The sequence below is a fragment of the Mirounga angustirostris genome, unplaced genomic scaffold (assembly GCF_029215605.1).
Source record: "Mirounga angustirostris isolate CCGP_5_RB_7025 unplaced genomic scaffold, mMirAng1.0.hap1 SCAF_11, whole genome shotgun sequence".
NCBI lineage: Eukaryota > Metazoa > Chordata > Mammalia > Carnivora > Phocidae > Mirounga > Mirounga angustirostris.
Genome location: NW_026991719.1, coordinates 7,001,720 through 7,019,881, shown reverse-complemented (window position 1 = coordinate 7,019,881; position 18,162 = coordinate 7,001,720). Strand labels below are relative to the sequence as shown.

The 18,162-nt window shown below is 49.3% G+C and overlaps 1 protein-coding gene across 2 annotated transcripts in view; it reads right to left on the bottom strand.

Moving 5' to 3' along the window:
- Positions 1 to 18,162, bottom strand: part of WWC3 (WWC family member 3) — a 117,402-nt gene that overhangs the window by 27,444 nt on the left and 71,796 nt on the right. For both annotated transcript variants that reach the window (XM_045874341.3, XM_064573721.1), the window contains 3 exons: positions 15,732 to 15,863; positions 11,918 to 11,991; positions 2,084 to 2,326 (listed from right to left, as the gene is read on the bottom strand). In XM_045874341.3, coding sequence (XP_045730297.1) covers positions 2,084 to 2,326; positions 11,918 to 11,991; positions 15,732 to 15,863 — 449 coding nt within the window. The remainder of the gene's footprint in view (positions 1 to 2,083; positions 2,327 to 11,917; positions 11,992 to 15,731; positions 15,864 to 18,162) is intronic.

Sequence of the window (18,162 nt, the reverse complement as noted above, 5' to 3'; positions counted from 1 at the left end):
CTGGCCAAGCAGCGGGCCCATCTCAGCCCCAAGACACCACCCTCGGTCGCTTCGTTCCATCTCGACACCGGGTCTCTCTAACGTCCCTCAGCCTGCTCCCAGGGAAAGCTGCCCACCTCGGGGGCCCATGCTTCTAATTCAAGCATGCATCCGATGAAGGGAGGTGCACGGAGAAAGAGGCCTGCCTCCGCCAGGCCCAGAACACCCCGGCTGCCGGAGCCCTGGGGGGGCACTTGGCGCCCCTGCCTCACCGTGCAGCACGGCTTGTAGACAGAGACCGTTTGCAGAAGTGGCCAGCATGAAAGTGCTTGTCAGCACCAGGGGACAGCCCTCCCTGCCCAGAGCCGTTTAGCGACAGATTCAGGAGACACACGGGGGCCAATTCAGTCCCAGTGGAGGGCTCTGCATCCCAGGACTCAGCTCCTGGGCTGGTCCCACAAGACACTCCATCAGCTGGACGAGCTTGGCTGACCCAGTCCCTGAACCCAGGCATCGAGGGTCATACCAGCTCCATGGGGTTCCATGGATTTGTACCCTGGGACCCCAGCACTCACGTGTGCTGGGATTTCCACGAGGCAAGGGCAAAAACAATCAAGGGTGCATGGGTGTGGGGTCCTGAGAAGCAGGGGGCATTCATGGGACAGAGTCCATCCCCCTTAAGAGACAACCAACCCAACGAACTCCCAGGCCCTCCTACCCAGAACATATACAACAGAATACCAAGGGGAGAGCAGAAGCACAAGAGCACAGACGAAAACTCCAGTCCGTGGTCCCTTTCCAGACTCAGGATCAACTCCACGTTTATTCTGAGTCACGTGACAGGGCACGCGATCATCCCGAGCAAACTAAGGTTCACTCCAGCTACTCCTCCGAGCTGGGCTCTCCCAATGCCACCGCTTCCGGCCAGCGCTGACACGAGCCGCTGAAGTCACCACACAGACCTCTAGCTATTAAGGATGCCTATCCAAGGGCGCCTGGGTGGCTCAGTTGGTTAAGCGACTGCCTTCGGCTCAGGTCATGATCCCGGAGTCCCGGGATCGAGTCCCGCGTCGGGCTCCCTGCTCGGCGGGGGGTCTGCTTCTCCCTCTGCCCTCTTCCCTCTCATGCTCTCTGTCTCTCATTCTCTCTCTCGCAAATAAATAAATAAAATCAAAAAAAAAAAAAAAAAAAGATGCCTATCCAAGCACTGACAACCCCAGCGGTACCTCGGCTGGGTAAGCTCCCACGTGATTAAATGACAGGCCTAAGGGCGTCAGTACGGATGCCCTTCACCTATTAAACTCTCCGTACAGAGGCTCATACAGATACAGCGTACGGTCCTCTTAACACACTGGACTTGAAGGTCCCGTAGATTATCACACGGGGGGGGGGGGCCTCTCCAAAGCTCAGCTGACAGCCGTGACACGGGGAACGCAGACCCAGCCTCCGACGCGGCCCGTGACCGCGCGTGGCCAACGGAAGCCGGCAGCCTGGCAAGGCCGGGCAACAGGGATTCGGGCTGCGGGGCTGGCCTCACGCCTCCGAGGCCGGCGGAGAGGCGGGACAGAGTGCGGAGAGGCGCCGGGCCGCCGGCTTCGTGCTCCCACAGAGCCTCTCCCGGGGCGGGGCGGGGGGTCAAAGTCGCCGATGAGAGGAAGGGGTAGGGCTTGCCGCGTCGCCGACCGTGCCAGCACCCGGGCTCCCTCTCCCACCCTCCTGCCGGCCGCCCCACGCCTGTGCGGGCTGCCGTCCTGCAGACAAGGGGCAAGCACCCCGATGCTGGGGGCGTGGTGCTAAGCAAGGGGCTCCCAGCTTCCCTCCCTCCTTCCCCTTCTCCATCCCGTCCTGCTTCTGAACAGGGAACAGGCACCCCGGGAGCCCTGGGCAGAGCCGGCACCTCCCACAGAAGGGAAGGCACACGCTCCCTCCACCTTCTGCCTTCCCTCTACGCGGCCAGGAAACACACCAGGCGGCCGATGCCCTGCGTAACCATGACCAGGACCAATCTCGAGTCACGTGCAAGTTCTCCGAGTTAGCTTTTCCGGGTGGTTCTTCCCCCGAAGCTGAGCCCTGCCTGCTCCTAAACCCGCGGAAGCCAGCCCACCTTTCCGTGGCGCCCTGCACCGACGTGGCCCGGGCTCGCTGGATCTCCTCCTCCAGGCGCCTCCTTTCCTCCTCCAGCCGGGCCACGTCTTCCACCGGCCTTCTCTGCTGAATGATGAGCTGCAGCTCTTGAAGCAGGGCTTCCTTCTCCTTGAGGAGCTGCAGCCGGTCCCTGTCGGCCTCGGCCAGGCCCGGCCACGACTCGTTATCAAGCTGGGCCAGCTGCTGCTGAATCGTCGACACTCTGCAAGAGACGGGCCCAGAAAAATCCGTCAAGTCAAAATATCACCACCCATTCTCCACACCATCACATGGATTCTAGAAACTCACTCTTCTAAGTGAATACTGAAATTATTGCACCAAGTGAACCTTAAATGACAAAAACAAAGCACCTGGAAAGATGGGTCATAAAAAGAATGTGGAGGTCCTCTACATAACCTCCCCTGGCCTAGATTTGGGGTGGCAGTAAGCATGGCATGCTTGCTTCAAAGGACGGACAGGAAGGCTGGCATCCTCCACACCCCCTGCACTGTGTTGTTACAGATTCGTGCTTTCCTCCACGGCACTGTCCCAGAGCAGGACGGAACCAGCTCCTCTCTCCCCATCCCCCACCAGCAGCGGCTAAACACAGTGCTGGATACACGAGAGAAGCTTCTGGCTTCCTGCCTGCTCTGCCGTACCTAACTGCCAACACCACGCGGACAAAATGACAGGAGAGAAATGCACCCATCACGGGGCTTCTGAACAGAAACCCCCCGAAGCCTGGCTGGCGATCCACGTCTTCCAGCTCTGTTTGCTCTCTCCAGCCCCAGGGACCTGGAGCATAAGTGACATTCAAAATGCCTTGCAGAGAGCAGACACTCAGCAAAAGCTGAACGCGTGAAACTGTGAACAAGCACGCCAGCAAATACACGGGAGCTAAGCGCGGCCACAGGGGGGGCGGGGGGGTGCAAACCAGTCAGCCTCACCAAACGTATCGGCACGACCACCCTCCGGGGGGAGAAGTATGGACGCTGCTGTCACCTTCCACGTGCCTACACTTCCACGTGTTTGGCACACAGGCTGCATCGCTTCGTGCCCTTTAATGCAGATTAAATGAGACGGATGTGGCTTATATTTGCAGAGCAGCCTTTCACAGGCGGAGCAGAACGATTTCAGCCCTTCAAGTTCAAGTCTGGCTAACTAGGAGGGCTGTTTTCAGACAGAAAACGAGTGACGCCAGACCCGCCCTGAACCCAGCGCTGTGGAGGACAGATGTTGGCACACATGCCCCAAAAACAAAATCCAGAGACTCCTCTGAGGTCACAGAGAGCTGTGAAGACAGGGAAGCGGCAGGGGCACATAGCCCTGCATCCTCCAAGGCAGCGATTCTCAAAGTGGGGTCCCTGACCGGCACGCAGCCTCCGCATTACCAGGAGCTTTGTTACAAATGGAAACCTCGGGTGCCACCCCAGAGCTGTTGAATGCGACACGCTGGGGATGGGGTTGGGCGACCGGGGTTTTAACAAGTCCTCCAGGTACTTCTGATGCTCACTTCAGTTTGAAAACCCTCTGCTTTCAGGCAGCCTGGCCTGGTCTGGAGGATCCTAATTGGCCGTGGAGCTCTTAGGGGCCTGCACTAGGCTCCAGTGTGATGATCCTCACTAAAACAGGAACGGCAGGAGCGCTCCTGACACCACCCTGTCCCCTGCCCAGGACACACAAACTAATCAAAGCTGGCATCCTGCCCACTAGGTCCAGACCTCAGAATCCTCAACGCTGTGTTCCCTGCAGATACTGCCAATCAGCTGGTGTCGGCCCACATGTTAGAGACTGTTGGCCAGCCCCGCACGGGGTCAGGCTCCTCTTGAGCTAGACATGAGCATGGGGACTAGTCAGCCTGGCTGGAGGGCTGGGTAAGACGCCTTCTTCAAGTACCAAACCAATAAAAAAACCCAACAGTTAAAAAAAAAAAAAAAAAAAGTGTAGGGACACCTGGGTGGCTCAGTCGGTTAAGCGTCTGCCTTCGGCTCAGGTCATGATCTCGGGATCGTGGGATTGAGCCCTGCGTTGGGCTCCCCATTCAGCAGGGAGTCTGCTTCTCCCTCTCCCTCTGCCCCTCATCCCTGTTTGTGCTCTCTCTCTCCCTCTCTCAAATAAATACATAAAATCTTAAAAAAAAAAAGTATATAAGTTATAGTTTAAACGTGCACATTTTACTCAAGTCCAATTCCCCAAGAAGGTAAAGAAAATAGTTGAATGTCAGTAGCTTTATTAGGCAAGTTCTTTTCCAACTTAAAACTAATTTCCTGAAAATGTGTTGGAAAATGGTGCCAAATCATGTCACTGGAAAATACTACTGGCAGAGCTGGCTGACCAGGACTACGAATCCAACGGGGCTTGAGCATCCATCTATGTCTAATTAGTGTAATGAAAATTTATGGCAGTCATAGAACTGAAGCCCAAGGAAAATACACTCCAAGTCGGCCCATAAATAAGTTAGTGCCAAATCAGACATTATACCCAATGAAATTTCTGGAACGCTCTACCGGAGATCAAGACAAGTCAAAAGTAAGAAATAAATATGAAAGAGGCGAACAACATTGAGCAAATCCATTGTGTCCTCATAACTTTTCATTACATTTATCTGATCAACCCGCAGGAAAGCCTCTCTGAACCCAGCTGAAGTTCGCGGTAGCGGTATTACTTTGTAACATACACTAATTCTCATTCATATACTACCAGCACCCACATTTTTAAAAGCACTCCCTCTGAGTTTTCGGAGGTGTACATGGGAGGTGATCAAGATTCCATTTGAGTTGGCCAGGCGCTGGTCAGCTGCAACTCTACAAGCATTCGAGCTGCTGAGGGGGGCAGAAGATCCAACCCTAGGTAATCCTATGCTTCCCAGGCAAATCTCAAGTAATATCCACTACCAGAAAACAGAACGAGCAAAGAAAAGAATTATAGGCGGGAAGAGAGGCAAAGGGCCAACTTCAAAAGGTCTGTCCACCGAAGGCTCAAGAGTACAGCGGCCCAAGTGACACACAGTACTGTGACTCTGCTTACAGGACAAATATGCACAGACACGCGACACGGCAAGGGACAGCCTCTGCAGCACAGACAAGATCGGGATAAAGCTGACTTCGTGCGGCCCCTGTGGAAAAGCTGTTTGGGCTAAGCTGAACACGAGGCAAGCGTTTCTACGCTGAAGAATAGTGCTTTTTCACATAACTGAATTTCACAAGGATGTAAATGACGGCGTGGTCGTCTCAGAGCTACCTATGAGTCCCGAAGAACATGGATATATCGTGCCAAGGGACTGTACAATTCTTTCCCTATATGCACATTCCAGATGCCGACATTTGGGGCCTGCTCTCAGCCAGGTTGAGAGTGAGGCACATACGTCTTGTCTGTCTGCACTGGAGGCCAAAATCTCTAGAAGGATTCCTCCAGTGATTTCTTGTGCATTCACCAAGGGATAGACAAGACAGCTTTGCCTGTGACGCAGTACGCCTTGTCTACTGCGCTGCTGGCCTAGAAACAAGCCGTCTGCAAGGAGGATGCTTCGTGTGTTAGGTTCAGCGGAGAAGACAGACTTTGTGCCTAAGGCTAAACACAGATGTAGACTTACAGTGCCCCTTCCCCCACAGCCACTCCGTGCGGCTGACCCGGAGGCTGGGACCCCACTGCTGCGAGTACCATCATTCCAATTCTGAGCAATATGAGAAAAACAATCTCCAGAAAGGCGCTTTCTTTCCCCCTGAAATATAGTTTCAGTGAAATTAAATACATGAAAGCAAAGTAAGGTCATGATTAAAGTTGGCAAAAAAGAAACTTCCCCAAGGTCATTTTTATTTTTTTACTTTATTTTTTAATTTTTTAAAAAGATTTTATTTATTTATTTGACAGAGAGAGACCCAGCGAGAGAGGGAACACAAGCAGGGGGAGTGGGAGAGGGAGAAGCAGGCTTCCCACGGAGCAGGGAGCCCGACGCGGGGCTCGATCCCAGGACCCTTAAGGCAGACGTTTAAGACTGAGCCACCCAGGGGCCCTGCTTCACAGACATTTTAAAGCACCTTAAAGTCCAATGAGAACAGAAACTCATTATCAAGACTCAAGGTCCACCTTCTAAATGATCCTAGGCCACGAAGGGAGCCTCTGAGAACTCCCTCTCCGGGGCCATGCTCCTCCTTTAGCCCCAGTGAGTGCCATCTATGTCACACTCCCCATGGCCCATGCCACTTAAGGAAGGGGGAGGGGCTGCTGTAGGGCTGCCAACTTCTTATTTTTCCAAGTAGAGATTTTGAAAAAACCTACTAACATCAACTAGCATCATTATTTTGTAAGAGAAAGATATTTTAGCAGAAAAAAAAAAAAAGAGAGAGAGAGAGATCAGAGTAAGAGTTCTTTAAATGGAAAAAAAGCAAATCAGCATGATAAAAACCTGGACCGGGACACGGCAGCGGTGGCGGGCAGTGCTGGGAAGCAGAGGTCTGTCAGCCCACTGGTGTGACTTCTCCAGGATCTCCTCCTCTGCTGTGGGTCCCTGGAGGTGAGTGTCTTCTGAGGTTTTACTTCCTTTTCTCTTTTCTGCTCACTCCTAGCCAGACTCTCTTGGACTGTTTACTTCCCTCCTCCGGCCAGCCTCACTCTCACCAGGCCAACAGCCATGGGACTTTTTTACGACTCAGTCCTGAATTCTTTTCCTTTCTCAGTGCATGTTCTCTCCCAAGGTGAGCTCAGCCACCATGACGTCAGTACCACCTCCAACTGCCCTCCTGGATCTCTCACCATTTGGATGGCTCACACGGACCATTCCCGACTCAAAAGTCCTAGAATGCCCAGCATTTTCAACTCTTTTTCAAGGTACTGGTGGTCCCCCATGACGCAGACCTGCCTCCCTGCTCATGGCATCCTCCATCCCACCTGCTCCCCCACTCCCCTTCATTCTGCAACTATAGGCTGGTCCAGCTGCCGCAGACGGACCCCCCCCGCACCTCCTCAGAAACTTGCGATCGCACAACTTTCCACCCTGATCCCTGCTCCCCTCTTGGTTGAGAAAGCCCTTCCCAAATGCACGGGCAGCCGGAATCCCAGCATCCTTCAGGGCGCAGCTCCGAAACAGCAGCCATTTTCTCCAGCACCCAAGAGAATTCATTATAGAAAGATTCAAGATCATGAGCCTTTTCAAATGTCCATGAAGGCCCAAGAACTGTAAGCTGAGCTTGGTATGATGATGTATCCTGCGAACACAGTTCTTGAAATGAAGAGACCATGTCCTGCCTCTGTTAGAACCCTAAAGACATGCATATCTTGATGCTTTTCTGTCCTCAGGTCAAGGGGCAATATCCCAAGGCCCACAGCGGGCCTTGGGGAAGGGAGCCAGGAGGAGAGCCAGGACCTGGGCCCCAAGGACTCCTTCTGCTTGCCCACTGGCAGAAGCAAGGGCCAAACAGCAAGTGTGACCAAATGGGGCCCTCGTTTACTCATTCAATATTCAGTGGGTATTTAGCTACTGGAATTACAGCAATGACCTAAACGGACCTAAATCCCTGCCCTTGTGGGGTTTACGTTCTCGGAGGGAAAAACAAATGATGAAAAAACAAACACGTATATAGAGAATGGGTTAGGTGGTTACATTTGCTGGGAGGATCGGGGCGATGGGGGCGGGAATGGGGAATGCTACTTTATTCTGGATGATCAGGGAAGCGTCTCTGACAAGGTGACCAAGAGGAGAGCAGAAGCCATCTGACAATTTGAGGCAAAGCATCCCATTGTTGGCAGAGGAAACGGCAAAGGCCATGGGCACTGTATGAGTTTCCTCTTGTTGCTGTAACAACAGACTCAGTGGCTTAAAACAGCACACATTATTATCTTATAGTGCCAGAAGTAAAAAGTCAAAAATGGGTGGGCAGGGCTGTGATCCTTCTGGAGGCTCTAGGGAAGAATCCATTGCACTGTCATTTCTAGGGGCTGCCCACAGGCCTCAGCTCGTGGCCCACACCACTCTGATCTCTGCTTCCCTCCTCACATCCCCTTCCCAGACTGTCCCTCTCTAAGGACCCTAGTGATGACACTGAGCCCCCTTGGATCATCCAGAATCACTGCCCCATCTCAAGGTCCTTAACTTAATCCCATCAGCAAAGTTTCTTCTGCCACAGAAGGCAACACAGCCACCAGGTTCTGGGGATTAAGACATGAACATCTTGAGGGGGCCATTATTCTGCTGACTCCAGGGACTAAGTCAGGAGTGTGCCCGGCAGGTTTGAGACCCGGCGTGTCTGAGGAACACTGAGGGGTCAACCTGTCTGGAGCAGGGCAAGGGAAGACACGGGGCAGTGGGCTAATGCCCTGAGTTAGTGGAAAACCGGCTCCTGTGGGTCCTTGTCCAAACACAGTAGGGATTTAGGAGCAGAATAAGAAGGCCAAGAGTAAGGTTTCTCAGCTGAGGCACTACTGACATTGGGCCACCGAAGTCCTTGCTGTGGGGCCACGCTGTGCATTGTGGGCTGGTCAGCAGCAACCCTGGGCTCTGCCCTAGTCAGGAGGACCAGAACTGTTCCCTAGGGAGCAAAAGGGGCCTCCTGCAAGGGTTGAGAGCCATGTGGAACAGGGGAATGATAGCATCTAACATTTTCTGAAAGGATCACTTGTCTGGAAAAAAAAAATTCAGACACAGCAACTACAAGAACCAAAAGTCACACAAAATTATGTTGAACGGCACCAGGAAATGCACCATTCACACCAGGGAGAAGCACATGACCACTGAGAGAAGGTCTTTGCCCGTTACTCTAGTAAAATCGACAAAAAAATGAAGATGTTTAATGATGCTCCACAGATGTGAAAATCAGGGCTCTCCATCGGCGCTGGTGGCTAAGTCATTCTGGAAGGCCATGTGGGGACAGCTATCAAAACTCTTTTTTTTTTTTTTTAAAGTAGGCTTCACGCGGGGCTCAAACTCAGGACCCTGAGATAAAGACCTGAGCTAAGATCAAGAGTCAGATGCTCAACCGACTGAGCCACCCAGACGCCCCTATAAAACCTTTCAGTGTATGTGAGTTAAGATCTGTACATTTCATTGCTAAGTATCCGTCCAAGGAAACAGTCCTTTCCGCAAGGCTGAGGCCTAGGAAAAGATGTGCACTGTTTGTGAAAAGGAAAAACTGCAACCATCTAAGATGTCTCTCCACAGAGGGATGCTTATGCATCCTAAGCTATGCATCACATACTACATTTAACTAAACTGGGCTTACTTTATTTAAATGTTTAGGTAAAAGCCTGGAAGGTGTCACGCCAAACCATGAATGGTAGGAAGTGGGATTAGAGAAGGGGAAAGTGGGTGGTCTCTACTGATTGTGCCTGTGACAAAAACAATGTATTCGTGTATTATTTTTGTAATAAAAACACAGAGGAAAATACAAGTGTGCACGCACGTCTGTAAACATGCACGTGCTATATGTGTGTGCACGTGACTTCACGCATGCGCGCACGCGTACACACCCCCCCCCACACACACACACACAACCCCAGCAGGTACTGCCCGAGTGGGGATAGGGAGAGGTCCTCACTCTCAGGCAGAGCCACTGATAAACCGACATATTTCTGTTAGTTGGGGACGAGTTTATATCCCAAATAGGTTAAAGACCGTATGTGATCACATCGCATAACCCACACAGTTTTTTTCAAATGTCCAGAACAGGGCAGGTATTGCGTAGAAAGAAGTACGATGTCCCATTCTCCCAGCAGCTTCTGCCCCCTGCAGAAGCTGGGGTGGGGTGCAGATGACACTACTGGGGGGTCACCCATGCAGACCAGCTGGCAGGAAATCCCGCGGGGATGGCCCCGCTAAGACACCACAGTCCTCCAGCCAGAGCAAGGGTTCTCAGCCTCGGCACTGGTGACATGTGGGGGAGTCACTCTCTGTGTTGGGCCGGCCTATGCGCCATAGGATGTTGAGCAGCGGCCGTAGCAGGTCCCCCAGAGTCGTGACAACCAAACCTGCCTCTGGACATGGCCAGAAGTTCCCTGGGGGTAAAGTCCCCACTCCCCAACTCCGCCTGTTGGGAACCACTGTGCTAGTGGGAAAAGGACAGGCCGTGCTTGTGCAAGCCGATCCAGGACATCTCCACAACGTGTCCCTGATACTTACATGTGGCTGATGCAGCCCAGAACGGCGTTTCTGGCCCACAGAGGCTGAAGCACTGGGGGCAGGGCTCCCCCCCGCCCCACCCCCCACCCCGCCCCACGTAGCTGCAGTGTGTTCCTGACAAGGTCCTGGCAATCCTGAAACAGTACTGTCATTTAAAAGATGCCGATGAAATGCAGTGTCCTCCCCTGAAAATTTTTCTTAAATACTTGCCTTTTCGCCCAAATGTCTCATCTCAACATTTACAAGGTTACTCACTGTGTACCAATACTATCTCTAGAAAACAAAGAGATCACGTGCTATGTTTAGTAAATGTCGCAGCAAAACATGTAACAATTATGTCCCTAAGTGCAGCAACCATCTATTTTCTGCATTTTACTACAGCACAGCAAATTCCAGCACCCACACTGCGCGGTCCAGCAGAAACATGCAAGAATGAGCAGAGGAATATTCAAAGGGGACAACGGCCCCTGACAAACAGCAGCGAGCTCAGGAGAAGGAATGCACGACAGATGGAGAATATGACCGCAGAGACAAGCAGCACGGCTGAATGCACTCGGCAGCGGTCGGTGTGGAAGCGTAAAGCCCACCACAGATACGTGGTGAGAAGCCAGGAAGAAGCGGGCATACGAGCTCTGAGCAAACAGAAAGCCCATGTCAGCTCATGTTGGCCCTCTAGCAGGGAGTCATATGATCCGCTTTTGTTGCTATTTTTACATTTTCTAAAAAGGCGACAAAATGGATTTCCAGACATCAGGAATGATACAGTATATGGAGCAGACCCAGCTATTTTGCTTCCAGAAAGGACCCCCTGACCCCACCTGGCATTCCACTCCTTCTCCCCCACCCTCCAAGAAAATAGTTCATATGTGACTAAAGAAACTTTTTTAAAAAGATACGGTTCACAGCTTTCTGAAGCACATATCTGGGAATAATTTGGTTTTAAGGCTCTCCTCAGAAGACACAAAAGAGTCTCTAGGAAGGGGACACGAAAGCTAGGGCAGGGTCAGAATACTGAAACCAGGGTCCTGCGAACGTGGGGAGGGACGTGACCTGCTAAAAATACTGCACTGCCTCTCAATTCTGCCCTTGTCCGGTGCTTAGGGCTGGAAGAGGGCGACAGAAAGACAAATCCTGAACAGGTACAGACAGGGTCAAGTCTTTGATTTTCTGAGGGCAGAAGATTTATGGCAAAGGTCCACAGAAAAGGCTGTGCTGCGAGTCTCTCCACCGAAATCCGGCGGATGAGGTCCCGCTAAGACCTGTTGACCTAGTCCTTGTTAAACTGTCTTTTAAACCAAGATATGTGACTGTTTCCATTAAGCTCTGGAGTTAGAAACGACATAGGTAAACGATAAGGAAATTGTGTTGAAGCAGGTCTGAGGGGCTGCTGCTGGTCGGGAGGTAGGGAAGGCGGGAGCCCTGAGCTATCTGAGAGGAGAAGGAAGCCGGGAAAGTCTCTGTCTTTATTAGCTCATGGCTTTAGAACTGGTCACAACAGTGAGACGTTCATGTGTTAAATGCACATGAAATTCTATCATGGGCATTAAGAGGCTTACCCAGAAGGGAAGATCGTGGATTTTGTATTCTAGCAGATACCACTTTCTGATGAAAAGTGGACAGTCCCACAATGGAGCGCCACAAAACCTCTTTCCATGGGAGAAAGGAAGGAAGCAGAAGGCAAGACTTGAGAAAGGAGCTTCTTACCTCTTTCTGGCTTCCTCATACTGCCAATTAAGCCTGACTCGGTCTACAAGTCTTGTTTTATCATCAAAGACAAACTTTCCGGAACAGAAGGAAAAAAAAGGGGGAAACATATTAAAGACATATTTTCAAAATAGAAAATTCATTTCAACTTTCAGTGACAATGAAGAATATTTTAATTTGTCTTTAAATTTCCATTTCTCAAGGGTCTGGAAGGAAATACACCAAACAGTGCTCGGTAGCCACCTCTGACTGGTGGAAGCTGCAGGTGGGGCTGAGAAGACTGCCTCCCAAGCACTGGTGGATTTGTTTAACAGTGGAAGTGTATTCATCTGTTGTGTAGTTTCTAATAACAACAACAACAACAAATTAAATTTTAAAAACATAGGGAATTATTTAGTAAAGCTGACACAAAGGCAAAAATATTCATCCCATTTTGTACAGTACGTTCTCTCGTTCTTCAATGAATGCAGAAGAATGATGTTCTCTTAAGAAGTCACAAGATCTGAAGAAGATGGACTAGCTCTGTGACGGATGGGCTACAGGCCTCCTTCGAATGTTACATAGCATGTTAAAGAACTAAAGGTCGAAAGAAAGGAAAGCAAGGTGTGGAAAAGCCTGAAGGCGGCCCATCGCCCTAGGAGTTAGAACTCAAACGTGTGGCGCTCTGACGTGATCACTAGCTGTACTTAAATGTTTTCATACCAATTACGCTGAACTAAACAAATTCCTAAAACAAAACCAAAAAAGACCTGTATGGGAGGTAACTGTAGCTCACCCTGGTTACTTCTTCCTTCATTCCTGGAAATATACGACACTAGTTCATTAAATCAATTGTCTCTGTAGATCTGACCGTAACTAGACCCTATGTTAGAGCCACTAAGTCGTCTTTTTTTTTTTTAAATAACCTCATGTCAACAAACATTTGAAAATATTCTATTTGAATGATTAGAGCTGAATTTATTGACCCCAGTTTTGATATATGTCAATAGGAATTTCTTTATATTTTTATTGCTTTGAATGAGGGACAGGGCGAGCATTCTCTGATGAGGCGTGTCACCACTGTGCACATTTTAATAGCCTCATCCAAAGCCCCTCTCCATGGTTTCCTCAATATAAATATATTAAGGCTACAGCATCACATCTCCAGAAACTGACTACACTGGGAATGAGCTATTTGTCACCTCATCACCTTGTTTGTTAGAGACTCCTGCAGCTGACCCCTCATCAAGACAAATAAATGTCATTTCCTAAAACCTCTTCTCGATGCTGTCTACGGATCTCTAAGCTCTGTTTTTGCACTCTTGAGAACAAATGGACATCTTAATCAAAAAAGGAGAAATCTATGGCCCAATGGATTCAACAGGTTCCTGTTGCACAGTTCTTATGTAGTCCTATAGCACGTAAGTGATAACTAAGTCAGGTGTGCAGATGTCTAAGATGGTCCCCAATGGTCTCCACCTCTTGGGATTCAGCCCAGGTGAAATCCCCTTGAGAGTGCTCTAGAGCTATGATTTGACCGTAACCAGCAGAATACAGCAAAGATGATGGGAAGCCATTTCTGTGATTATGTTACAAAAGACGGTCACTTCCATCTTGCTAGCAGACTCTCTCAGTCTGCACACTTTGATGAAGCAAGCTACTGTGCGGGAGAGGTCTGTATGGTAATGAGACAGAGCCCTCAGTCCAAAAACCTATGAGGAAGTGAATCCTGCCAACAGTCACGTGAGCTTGAGAGTGGCCCCTTCCCCAGTCGAGTCCTCAGACGAGACTGCAGCCCTGGGTGACACCTTGCTTGCAGTTTCAGGAGAGCCCCTGAAGCAGAGGGCCCTGCCAGACTCCTGAGCTACAGGAGAAGTCTGAGATAATAAAAGTGTGCTGTTTTAAGATGCTAGGTTTTGGAGTAATTTGTTATGCAGCAATAGCCAACTAGTCCAGTTCAGCCCTTCAATATGTTTTTGTTTTTGTTTTGTTTTGTTTTAACAACTGCATGATGTAGTAGAAAGCACAGGGGCTTAGGCATCAGAGATGTTGATGCAGACCCTGTCTCTCCCTGGCTACATGACGTCAGGTGACTTGGCACCTCGAACCCCTCACCTATCAAACGGATATGGAAACAACTAACAAGATAACAGCCATGAAGCTGTCAACCCAAGGCAGGCCCCAGTAACCTCACAAACATGACAATTTATGGCTCAAGTTACTGCAACAGCATAACCAACCACTCCGCACCTGACATCTTTAGAAAGTCTTACCTAGATCATTAGAGAACCTTTGATCTTACCTGTTTCTCTCAAACTAGTTGAATCTCTTAATTCTAATTCTAACCTATGGTAACAGCAATAAATTATTCATGGAATTCAATGAGTCTTATACTTCTTTCCTTCCTGCACACCAAAAATCTTTAGGCCAAAATGGCAGACATTTCTGACTTACAGATTCTTCTCTGTGTGTTACATAGATGGGGACCACATTCTTTAAACCAAAATCGCCTGGTCAAAAATGTCTAAGTGTAAAAAACAAAACAAAAATGTCTAAATGTACTTTTGAGACTGACAACTGAAAATAGGACTGTTTCAGAACGTCCAAGACCAAAAGAGTCATTATTTACCATATTATACTCAAAGAGATACTATTTATCCAAATTTCAAAATATTAGCTAATTATTTAAAACCCGGAGTTTTTCGTCAATGGTTTTTTCTCCTGTTTTTTGCTTTTTCTTTACTTAATTTTGGGGAGGACACTGCACATTCCATTGATGTCTCCTCTTTACTTAATAAGCCCTAAGAAAAAGAAGCCATCTTTTTTTCATTTGTTTTCCTTTTGTAATAAACTTCACTCAGTAACATTATAACAGGAGTGTCTTTAAGCATTCACTACCCTACTTCAGATGATGATTGCCAACTTTGTTTTTGTAGCTAACTCAAGGCTTCAGTAATTATCAAATGGGGCATTATGAAATTCTTCCAAGTTCCAAGCAAAATTAATTTTGATTCAATTCAATTTCCTGACATTCTTTTAGAATAAGAAATAGCATCAAAGTATAACCTAAGGGTGACACAGACACAAAGCCTCTGAAAATCACTGGTCTAAGCCAAAGATCAGTAAACTATGACCCCCACAGGCCAAATCCGATACTGTTTTTATAAATAAAGTTTTATTGGAACACAGTCCTGTCCATTTGTTCACATATTGCCTATGGTGGCTTTTGCACTATAACAACACAGTTAGGTAGTTATAGCAGAGACTGCATGGCCTGCAAAGGCCTAAAATATTTACGATCTGGACCTTTACAGAAAAAGTTAGCTGATCCCTGCTCTAAAATGTCGTATGTCGGGCGCCTGGGTAGCTCCCATCCTTTAAGCGTCCAACTCTTGATTTTGGCTCAGGTCATGATCTCAGGGCCGTGGGCTGGAGCCCCAGGTCAGGCTCCACACTCAGTGTGGAGTCTGCTTAAGTTTCTCCATCTCCCTCTGCTCCTCCCCTCCCCACACTCTCTTTCCTCTCTCTCTAAAATAAATACATCTTAAAAAAAAAAAAAAGAACACATCTAAACTCAACTCTCAGAAGGATTCTGCTGTTTTAAAGAATCCAAATTACAAGGATAGAGATACTAAGCAATTCAATTGCCTTCCATGCCACAGAACCTTCACAGCTGGATTTTTCCTTCAAACTTAATGGCACAAAAGCCAAAACATTTCTCAAGAGAAAGTGGCAAAGTCAAACAAGTGAGTGATGGCAACACGAAAGCAGCTCTTTTCTCTCTGGGCGCACTCGGCTCTCCACCCCCCCCCCCCGCCCCTCACTCTTGGCATACCTCTCCAATGATGTCCGTCTGAGACCCAGCATCGCAGAACTGTTGAGGTAACGAATCGCCAAGCACACCTGGACTGTGAGGGTCGCTAAGAGAAAAGCTGTCCTTGAAGCCCTCGGTCAGCTTGGCCAGGCTCTGCAACAGAAGGAAACGAGCTACTTGGGCAGAGGTGCTAATGGTCTCTTCCCTTTAGAAGCAGTCATGTCATCGGCTCCAGGGCGGCCGCGTCAGCGCCGGAGAGCTGGCCCACCCTGCCCCCCATTCCCGTGAGATGTAAAAGACACGACCCTCACGACCTGCACCTTTTTTTTTTTTAAAAGATTTTATTTATTTATTTATTTGAGAGAGAGAGAGAGAGAGAAACAGCATGAGAGGGGAGAGGGTCAGAGGGAGAAGCAGGCTCCCCGCCGAGCCGGGAGCCCGATGCGGGACTCGATCCCGGGACTCCAGGATCATGACCTGAGCCGAAGGCAGTCGCCCAACGAACTGAGCCACCCAGGCGCCCACGACCTGCACCTTTAATCCAATGCGTAGTCATCTAAATCAGACAGTGACGGAGTCCTCCTGGCAGCATGAGAATAATAGATAATAGTAGAGAACAACTGTGGTACCATTTTTACTGGTTTTTTTTTTTAATCTTTCTGTTTTCTTTCTTTTTTTTTTTTTTTAAAGATTTTATTTATTTATTTGAGAGAGAGAGAATGAGAGAGAGCGAGCACACGAGAGGGGGGAGGGTCAGAGGGAGAAGCAGACCCCCTGTTGAGCAAGGAGCCCGACATGGGACTCGATCCCGGGACTCCAGGATCATGACCTGAGCTGAAGGCAGTCGCTTAACCAACTGAGCCACCCAGGCACCCTAAATCTTTCTGTTTTCTAAAGAAAAAACAAGCAGGGGCTCCTGGGTGGCTCAGATGGTTAACCGTCTGCCTTCGGCTCAGGTCATGATCCCAGGGTCCTGGGATCGAGCCCCACATCGGGCTCCTGGCTCAGCGAGGAGCCTGCTTCTCCCTCTCCCTCTGCCTCTCTCCCTGCTCATGCATTCTCTCTCTCTCTCTCTATCTCAAATGAATAAATAAAATCCTAAAAAAAAAAGAAAAAAGAAAAAAACAAGCATTCCCTCCAAAAAAGCCAAACTCAGAGAAACAGAGTGGTATGGTGGTCGCCAGGGGCTGAGGGGTCAAAGGGCACAGACTTCGGGTTAGAAGATGAGTAAGCTGCAGGGCCGGAATGCACAGCACCATGCTTAGCAATATTGTGTTGCGTATCTGAAAGCTGCTAAGAAAGTAGATCTTAAAAGTTTTCATCACACACACAAAAAACAAGGTACCCACGTGAGGTGATGGATGTGTTAACTAACTTTATCGTGCTAATCATTCCACCTTACATGTGTATATCAAGTCACCAGGTTATACACCTTAAATTTATAAAATTTTATCTGTCAACTGTACCTCAATAAAATCGGGGGGGAGCACTGCCATCCAAAATGTTGTATCAATAAATGAGTCTGACAGAGATGAATGTTGCCTTGAGATTTTTATAAACCACACAGAAGGAAAACCACTCCCAGATGAGGTTTACATATTTTTATAACCTGATTTTTCAGTCATAATTCTACATGGTCAAGAGTCATCTCATACGGATGTTAGTTTGCCCAAAACTAGAGCAACTATGTCTTCTGGCATACGTAACTCCTTTAGGTGGAAGTCAAAAAGAAATGAGATTTTTCTCCAGTTTTTTAGAAGACTTTTGAATGTATTTCTCTCCAGCAGACACGGCTAGCTGGCTCTGGATCCAGACGAAGGCATGCTGGAATGGGCCAATATTGTTAAGGTCATAAAACACAGAACAACTTCTTTGATTTTGCTAGAGAGGACGTTGCCCAGGCCTCTCCCTGGAGCTTCTCAGAGAGGATGCTGGGGTCTGAAGTTTCTTACAGAAATTCCATCTCCACCACTGTGGTGGGGAACCCACTTGAGGCAAGTGGGTGGCTTGCCCCAGCCTGGCACACTGGGAAAGGCCGGGGCAGAGAAATCAGCTCAATGTCCTGGGGCAAGGCCTCCAAGCCCCCATGATGGAATACCCCACCTGGTTCACCCCCGGGGGTTGGGGCTTCGATTAGATGCGGCATGTCCACACTGCACCTCGTCCAACGCTGCACTCAGAGGTTCCAGGAAATGGCGGGAGCTGTTCCTGCCACCATGTACCTCTCATGACCTGGGAGTGCATCTGAAAATACAGGTTGGTGGGTCACGCCTCCAGAGCCTAATCTAGCAGGCCTGGGGTAGGGCCCAGTAAGGGGCAATTGAATGACCACTGTGGGGACACTCCACAAGTCTCCTGAATCCTTGACCTTCGGGAGTGCTGCCGTGCAAGGCAGTTATGTGTGCACCTGTCTCATCTGGCCCACAGGTCCGAGCTCTGCTTCAGACGTGCT